We start from the raw sequence: 9,170 nt of genomic DNA, 5'->3' as shown, positions 1-9,170 counted from the left end.
GAAGCTAGAAAGACAAAAGTGAACAAGACATTGTTTGCCCTAAGGCTCGGTCTGTGGGGGTGAGAGGCACATAAAGAGACAATTATAAAATAACATGAAAGAACGGTGACAGAGAAGCACACTATTTAATAAGCACCTGGATGGGGTGCTAAGTGCTATAAATCTTTTAGAGGTGGCCCTCAGCTGGCTTCAAAATGTGTGACGTGAACTCTGAGAAGGGGACAGAAAGGGCATTCAGAGGTACTAGCTTAACCAGCAGCACGCAAATGAGAAATGGTAAGGCTCAGGGAGCCTCCTAAGAGTGCATGTCGGCCGGGCGAGGTGGCTCATGCCTGTAATCCCAGCACTTTGTTTGGAGGCCGAGGCAGGAGGATCACGAGGTCAGGAGATCGAGACCATCCCAGCTAACACGGTGAAACCCCGTCTCTACTAAAAACACACAAACACAAAATCAGCCGGGCTTGGTGATACGTGCGTGCAGTCCCAGCTACTGATGAAGCTCAGGCAGGAGAATCACGGAACCTGGGAGGCGGAGGTTGCAGTGAGCCGAGATCGCGCCACTGCACTCCAGCCTGGGCGACAGAGCAAGATTCCAACTCAAAAAAAAAAAAAAAAAAAAAAAAAAAAAAAAAAAAAAAAAAAAAAAAAAAAAAAAAAAAAAAAAAAAAAAAAAAAAAAAAAAAAAAAAGTGCATGTCAGGGCAGAGATGAACGGAGAGCGAACTGGACAGATATGCAAGACCAGAGAAGAGCCTGGTATGTCATGCTTACTTTCTAAACTAAAACATCTCGAAAACTTCCTAAAATTCCAGATGAAATGCAAAGGGCGCTGTATTTCAGCTTTTGCTGGTAACCGTGGCAGCTCCCCTACACTGGTTGCTGAGTGAGGGCAGGGACATGTTTTGCTCACCAACCTAACTCGAGGCACAAAGGGGGCCTGGAAGGTTTACTCGGCCTGGAATACCTGCCTTCATTCTTTCTCCGCGGGGCCTCCCATCTGCCTCAGTGAACTGGAAAAAGTGGAAAAGCCAGCCCTAGGATTTCAAGCTTCCAATGGCCTCTGGAGTTCACAAAAAGGTCTTCACCTTTCTGAGCTGCTTCCAAGTGTTTACAATGAAGCTCACCACTCCCTACCGTCCAGGACTGTTGTGTAGCTCAAATGAATTCGTGGAAAGCGCCTCCCAAAATGAAAAGGTGCCCCTGCTTGCCTTGTGCACACCGAGTGCCAGGTTTCCACCCTCCGCGCCTGGGAACCGCCAGCCGGGCCACAGGGTGACTGACTCAGGGCCGGGGCGCCTACTAGCCCTTGGGCGGAAACCCAATGCAAACCGCTTAAGATGCATCTGGAGGAGGCGCCCCTAAGGAGGAGTGGAGCAGACGGCCCTGCAGCCCCGAAGATCGGGAGCTCTGAGTCCTCGCCGCCCGCGCCCGGAAACCCCGGCGCCGCAGAACTCAGCAGACCCCACCAGAACCCACCCCGGCACCCCCGCCTTGCACGGCGGCGAGGAGAAAAAGGTGGAGCGACCTGACTCCCTCAGCCAATGAAAACCGCGGGTTCCTGGTCCGATCCCCAGCGCGGCTCGCCATTGGTCGCCGCCCGGGTCTCGGCCCACCAAACCTCGGCGACCTGAGCCAATCGCGAGGCGGCGGGCGATAACCGCTCCCCTGGCGGCGGGCTGCGGGCGCAGAGCGGATCAGGCGCGGAGCTGGCAGCGGTGACTGGCGGCGCGAGCCTGCAGCCCTCCCCGCGCCGCGTCCCACCATGGAGCCCACAGTGTCGCTGGCCGTGTGTGCGCTGCTCTTCCTGCTGTGGGTGCGCGTGAAGGGACTGGAGTTCGTGCTCATTCACCAGCGCTGGGTGTTCGTGTGCCTCTTCCTCTTGCCGCTCTCGCTCATCTTCGACATCTACTACTACGTGCGCGCCTGGGTGGTGTTCAAGCTCAACAGCGCGCCGCGCCTGCACGAGGAGCGCGTGCGGGACATCCAGAAGCAGGTGAGCGGCGCCGGGCGCGGCCGGGGCGCACAGCCGCGGGCTCCCGGGGGCGGCGAGCGCAGGGATAGCGGGACGCGAGGCGGCGACCGGAGCTGCGGTGCGAGGATTCCCGGGGGCTGTGGGGAACTGGCGTTGGAAGGGGGTTGGAACCAAACAAAAATGTGATTGGGGCGGGGGAACAGAATAGGCAAAGTACCTACTGTGTGCAGGGTATATTAGGGTACCTGGAGGGAGATGAAGAAGAAGAGGGGAGGTAACTCAGGGGCACTCTCACCCGGCCCAAGCATTTCCGAGGAGGAAAGGCTTCCGGGAGGTGGAGCTGGGTCTAGAGATTGGGAAGTTGGGGAAATAACTGGGGGAAGGTGTTTGGGTGGAGGGACTGGTGTGAGCAAAAGTTGGGAAGCCGGCAAGTGCAGGACAGGAGCGGGAGAAGGTCGGACAGTCTATTTGGTGCTACGCTGGAGAGGGGCCTTGACGCCAAGGCCGAGTTTGGAGTTTATTTTGTAGCAGCAAGACGCTTTTGATTGGATTTAGGTTCGAAGACGAAAGCAAGAAGGTAAACCCAGCCCAGAAGCCAGAGGGAAGAGCCTCACAGCCTCTGGTGACGGAGGGCTCACTCTTTGACAAAGGCAATCGGTCCATCTCCCAGTTCCTCAGCCACCCACGGAACTGGTGGTCTGCTGTGGCTCACAGTGGAGCCTCCTCCGCATCCGGGGCTGGCATGGGCCTGGGGCCTGGGCGGTTTCTTGACTCCCTCTGCCCCTCTTGATGTACCTCTCTTGCTGGCATCAGGTTGCAAAGAGCTTCTGTTTCCTGCTGCTGCCCTCCCGTAGGTGTAGCAGCCTCCATATTCTGCTTGCGCTGCTTGCCGAAGAGCATGAAGATGGATGCGGAGAGACGTTCCCATGAGGCAGAATACCTTGGCCCGATGGGGAACGCAGTGTCTAGAAGTGCTTTGCCCTGTAGCTCTGGGTTTTGCTGGTCACAGTCAGGGCTCCAGAGCCTCTGCCTGTCCTCCCTCCCCACCTGCACCCTGCTTCCTAGCTCTTTTCTCGAGTTCAAATTCTCCATTTACCTGCTTGTCTCCCCCATCAGACTGTGAGTTCCTAGAATGCAGGGACTGTTATGTGACTTGCCTCTGGCCCATAGGACCTGGCTCAAAACAGCCTATCGAGCGTTTATTAATCTCAGCTAAGCCACAAGATTCACTGTGAGCAGGAAGACAAGGGCCCAGCTGGACTAGCCTCTACCCCCGACCTTCCATGTGCCATTGCCATCCTCACAGCAACCCTGGTAGATCTTGTGCCTATTTTACAAACAGAGAAAATTGAGTTTCAGAGTGTGAGTCATGTGCCCAGGAAGATGTAGTCAGTAAATGGGACTGGAACCCAGATTAGCTTTATTTCAGAGCCTGAATTCTGACATTTCTTCTTTCCCACTCTTTCCCTTCCCCCGTAGATCTGGTTCAGTTGCCTCACATCTGGTTTGTAATAGCTGTCTGACCCAGTTGCCCTTTTTTCCAGGCCCTCTCTTTGACCTCCAGCTTAAATGCAGCATCCCAATCACTCCCTCCCATCTTTGGGCTTGTATCAAACTCCGTGGCTGTAGATTCAGGCAGGGACAAGGCCTGGTTGGTCAGGGAATCCCACCTCTCATCGCTTTCCCCCCAAATCACAGGAATCTCTTAATATCTGCTCCCTCGGGGCTCCGTGGCCAAGGAAAGTCCTTCCCCGGGTTGTGCGGTTTGCCCGGCCAGCTCCAGTGCAGCCTTCTCCAGGTGACCTGGCAGTATTTGACCAGATCTTTGGTTGCAAATGAAAGAAGCTCAATTCAAACTGACTTGAGCAGAAAGAGATTTTATTGGCTCATGTCCTGGAAAGTCTGGGAGTATAACTAAATCAGGCATAGCTGGATCCAGGATCCTCTGTCCCCCATCTCCATCTGTCCATCCCTCTGCCATCTCTTGGCCCTACTTTTCTTTCTTTTTTCTTTTTCTCGAGACAGAGTATTGCTCTGTTGCCCAGGCTGGAGTGTAGTGGCATGATCTCAGCTCACTGCAACCTTCACCTTCCAGGTTCAAGCAGTTCTCTGCCTCAGCCTCCTGAATAGCTGGGGTTACAGACACCTGCCACCATGCCCGGCTAATTTTTGTATTTTTAGTAGAGTCGGGGTTTCACCCTCTTAGCCAGGCTGCTTTTGAAGCCCTGACCTTCTGATCCACTCACCTCGGCCTCCCAAAGTGCTGGGATTACAGGCATGAGCCACTGCGCCTGGCCTTGGCCTTGGCCTTGCTTTTCTAAGTTGAGTTCATTCTCTGGAGCCTCTCTTCCTGCAGAGGCCCCAACAGTTTCTGCTCATATCCAACCAGCTTAGTGACCCCACTAAAGAGAGTGTGGCCGTCCTGGAACTGGTCTCATTGTCTTGACTTGGGTCATAGGCCCATCCTTTAATGTGTCTCTTTGGCCAGAAGGATAGAATCAGACCTCAGTCATGTGCCCACCCCCAGGGTTAGGGGAGTAGAATCAGTCTCACTTGGACCAAAGGAAGATTGAGATTGTTAGAAGCAGATGAAGAGGAAATGGATGGTCACAGGTCAAAACAACAAATATCCACCTCCCTTGCATTAGTGTATCTCAGGAGAAAGGAAACACTTCCTCCTGCGTTTCTGATGGGCTTGTCATCTGTGGGCCATTTGTTCTGTATTTTGTGGTCTGGTCAGTTACTTTAGAGGTTTTGTAAAACCTCTTCCTTCCATTAGTTTGGTGGTCCTTCCCTGCTCCTCCTCTCCAAAGTGATACATGAGTTAACATATACAAATGTTTAAAGAGGCCTTGGCATGTGATAAGCCGCCATACGTGTTAGCTGTTACCCTGTGGACTGTTACCACAACCCCATCTATCTTTCCTGTCCTGAAGTCAAACAAGCTCTGTCTATGAATCTGAGCTCTGCCATTTACCAATTGTGTGACTTTGGACAAGTTCTTTTGCTTTTGAGTTTCCTCATCTGCAAAAGGGTGTCGTCATCCTGACTTCCTGGGACTATTGTAGGAATTAAACAAGACAGTGGGCAGTAGATGCCTAGTGTATTGGGAATACCCAGTAAATGGTCATTTTTATAATTGCTATTATCACCATGATAAAACCTTCTCTGAACTTCCCAGTTAGAATTAATGTTTTCAGAATGCTTTGATCCTCTCTTCTAGCTCTTTCTTCATTCTGCCTTTTGGTATAGCAGTATGTTGGCTTTTCTGTCTGCCTTGCTAGCCAAGGAGGTGCCAGAGGGTAGGGCCAGCAAGGCTTTTCACTGTTCTGTTTCTCCCGTGCCTGATGGAGGCATCATTCCCAGCTCCACCTCAATGAAAACAGGGCTGCAGACTGCTCTGGGGATCCCCAGTAGGGCCAGCTCAGCCTCTGTCCTGTGGTTGCAGGTACGGGAATGGAAGGAGCAGGGCAGCAAGACCTTCATGTGCACAGGACGCCCCGGCTGGCTCACCGTCTCGCTGCGTGTTGGGAAGTACAAGAAAACACACAAAAACATCATGATCAACCTGATGGACATTCTGGAAGTGGACACCAAGAAACAGGTAAGAATAGCATTGTTCTGGGCTCTGGGAGCAGGTGGGGGACTGCCCTGGTGCAAGTGACTCATAGGGAGATGATTTTAGCCAAGGGCATCCCAGAGTGGATCGGACCAATGCCCACAGTCATAGAAGATTCTGCCTGCCATTGCTGTCCTCAGGCCTTACAGGCCAGGCACTGGGGGAGAAATGGGTCATAACCCCATCTCAGAGGTGGACAGACCAAGAGCTCAGGGGACCCTTTGATTGTCTGTGTTACCACAGGAAGTCAGGAATGGGGAACTCATGGGCAAAAGTGAGAGACAAAAAAGGAACCTACTTACCCCTTCCTGATAAGGAAGTGTGCTGGTGAAAACTGGGCTGCAGAAGTAACTGGGAGGCGTGGGTCTTGTTCCAAGCTTCCTGGAGACCCTCTTGCTTAATAGCCTTCAAGATGTGCATACTTTTGGGCCCATCTAGTAATTTTGCTTCTCAAAACCTGGCCTAAGGAAAAAGGAAATCGACTTCAATATAATTAAAAATATGCAACACACAGAGATTGTATCACAGCTTTATTTCTAATTGACAACAATACAATATCCAATAATAGAATAGAAGAGTCATTAAATATGGCATATCTACTTGATAGCATTTTGTTGTTTTTGTGGGACCTTGGCCAAGTTACGTAATCTCTCTGTGCCATTTTTTAAAAAATAGCTTTGTTGATGTATTGAAATTGTGGTAAAAAGGCTGGGCGCGGTGGCTCATGCCTGTAATTCCAGCACTTTGGGAGGCTGAGGCAGGCAGATCACGAGGTCAGGAGCTCAAGACCAGCCTGGCCAACATAGTGAAACCCTACCTCTACTTAAAAAAAAAAATTAGCCGGGTGTGGTGGCACACACCTGTAGCTACTTAGGAGGCTGAGGTGGGTGAATTGTTTGAACCTGGGAGGCAGAGGTGGCAGTGAGCTGACACCACGCCATTACACTCCAGCCTGGGTGACAGAGTGAGATTCCACCTCAAAAAAAAAAAAGAAGTGTGATAAAACTATTACCACAATCAAGACAACAAACATATCCATCACACCCCAAAATTTCCTCATGCTCCTGAGTAATCCCTTCCTCCAGCCTCTAGCTCTGCCTCTTCCCCTACCTGCCCCCCACAGCCTTAGGCAAACAGTGACCTTTCGGCCACTATAAATTAGTTCGATTCTAGAGTTTTATATAAATGGAATCATATAGTACTTTTTGTTTGTCTAGCTTTTTTTACTCAACATCTTTATTTGGAGATTCATCCTTGTTGAAGCATGTGTCAATAGAACGTTCTCTTTCACTGCTGAGTCATATTCTATTGTGTGCAGTTGGTTTATCCATTCACCTACTGATGGACATTTTGGCTGGCTCCAGTTTGGGGCAATTACAAATAAAGTGGAACATTTGTGAGCAGTCTTTGTGTGGACATATGTCTTCCTTTCTCTTGGGCAAATATCTAGGAGTGGAATGAGTAGATCATATGGTGGGTGTACACTTAACTTTTCAAGTAACTACCAAATTTTTTTTTTTCAAAGTGATCGTAGCATTTTACATTTCCACCAGCAGTGAGAGTGTTGTTCTTGTTCCATATTGTAATAAACTTGGTATGGTTAGTGTTAATTTTAGCCATTCTAATAGGTGTGTAGTAGTTTTTCATTGTAATTTTAATTTGCATTTCCCTAGTGACTAATGATCTTTTCACATGCATGTTTGCTGTTTGTATATCTTCTTTGGTGAAGCCTGATCAAATCTTTTGCCAATTAAAAAAAAAAAGTCAGATTTTTTTCTTATATATTCTGGAAACATCTTTTTTTCTTTTTTAACTTTTAAGTTCAGTGGTACCTGTGCAGGTTTGTTACATAGGTAAACTTGTGTCATGGGGTTTGTTACACAGATTATTTCATCACCCAGGTATTAAGCCTAGTACCTATTAGTTATTTTTCCTGATGCTCTCCCTCCTGCCTCCCTCCACCCTCTGATAGGCCCCAGTGTCTGTTGTTCCCCTGTATATTTCCATGTGTTCTCATCACTTAGCTCCCACTTATAAGTGAGAACATGCGGTATTTGGTTTTCTGTTCCTGCATTAGTTTGCTAAGGATAATGGCTTCCAGCTTCATTCGTGTTCTTACAAAGGAACATGGCTGCATAGTATTCCGTGGTATATATGTACCACATTTTCTTTATCGAGTCTACCGTTGATGGGCATTTAGGTTGATTCCATGTCTTTGCTATTGTGAATTGTGCTGCAGTGAACATACACATGCATGTGTCTTTATGATAGGATGATTTATATTACTTTGGGTATATACCCAGTAATGAGATTACTGGGTTGAATGCCATTTCTGTTTTTTGGTCTTTAAGGTATCACCACACTGTCTTCCACATGGTTAAACTAATTTATACTCCCACCAACGGTGTATAAATGTTCCTTTTTCTCTGCAACCTTGCCACCATCGGTTATTTTTTGAGGTTTTAATAATAGCCACTCTGTGAGATGATATTTCATTGTGGTTCTGATTTGCATTTCTTTAATTATCAGTAATGTTGAGCTTTTTTCATGTGCTTGTTGGCCACATGCTTGTCTTTTCAAAAGTGTCTGTTCATGTCCTTTGCCCACTTTTTAATGGGCAATGCTGGATATTATACCTTGAAACAATACCCTTTATTAGATTCATGATTTGCAAATATTGTCTCCTTGTCAATGGCTTCTCTTTTGAAAACCAGAAGTTTTATTTATTTTTTCTTTTTATGGCAGAGTTTCACTCTGTCACCCAGGCTAGAGTGCAGTAATGCAATCTCAATTCGTTGCAGTCTCCTGACTCAGCCTCCTGTGTAGCTGGGATTACAGGCATACACCACACCTGGCTAATTTTTTGTGTTTTTAGTAGAGTCAGGGTTTCACCATGTTGGCCAGGCTGGTCTCAAACTCCTGACCTCAGGTGATCCTGCCCGCATTGGCCTCCCAAAGTGCTAGGATTAAAGGCGTGGGCCACTGCGCCTGGCCAAGCCAAAAGTTTTCATTTTTAAAGTCTAATTGTTATACATTGTGGGGTTTTTTTGGTTTGTTTATATTTTTGTTTTTTGAGACAGAGTCTTGCTCTGTTGTCCAGGATGGAGTGCAGTGGCGCTGTCTCAGCTCTCGGCAACCTCCTCCTTCTGGTTTCAAGCAATTCTTGTGCCTCAGCCTCCCAAGGGGGTAGCTGGGATTACGGGTGCACACCACCATACCTCGCTAATTTTTGTATTTTTAATAGAGAGGGCGTTTTACCATATTGGCCAGGCTGATTTCGAACTCCTGGCCTCAAATGATCCACCTATCTTGGCTTCCCAAAGTGTGGGATTATAGGCGTGAGTCACTGTGCCTGGCCATTGTGTTTTTGATGTCTTATTTAGGAAATCTTTGCCTAATCCAGTGTCAGAAAGGCTTCCTTCTATATTTTCTTCTAGAAGTTTTATAGAAACCTTAAAGTGATGCTCTCTGGGCCTGAGGTTTTCTTTGTGAGCAAGTTTTTAAGCATAAATTCAATTTCTTTTCTTTTTTTTTTTTTTTTTTTTTTTTTTTTTTTTTTTTTTTTTTTTTTTTTTTTTTT

The 9,170-nt window shown here is 48.2% G+C and overlaps 1 protein-coding gene across 3 annotated transcripts in view; it reads left to right on the top strand.

Moving 5' to 3' along the window:
• Window positions 1-1,615: 1,615 nt before the first annotated feature.
• Window positions 1,616-9,170, top strand: part of DHCR24 (24-dehydrocholesterol reductase) — a 37,058-nt gene continuing 29,503 nt past the window's right edge. For all 3 annotated transcript variants that reach the window (XM_017543978.2, XM_017543977.2, XM_017543976.2), the window contains exons 1-2: window positions 1,616-1,992; window positions 5,420-5,575. In XM_017543978.2, coding sequence (XP_017399467.1) covers window positions 1,762-1,992; window positions 5,420-5,575 — 387 coding nt within the window. In that variant the 5' untranslated portion in view covers window positions 1,616-1,761. The remainder of the gene's footprint in view (window positions 1,993-5,419; window positions 5,576-9,170) is intronic.

This window comes from Cebus imitator, unplaced genomic scaffold (assembly GCF_001604975.1).
Source record: "Cebus imitator isolate Cc_AM_T3 unplaced genomic scaffold, Cebus_imitator-1.0 Scaffold163, whole genome shotgun sequence".
NCBI classification, from domain to species: domain Eukaryota; kingdom Metazoa; phylum Chordata; class Mammalia; order Primates; family Cebidae; genus Cebus; species Cebus imitator.
The sequence above is the reverse complement of the archived record's forward strand: the minus strand, read 5'-3'. Positions and strand labels throughout refer to the sequence as shown.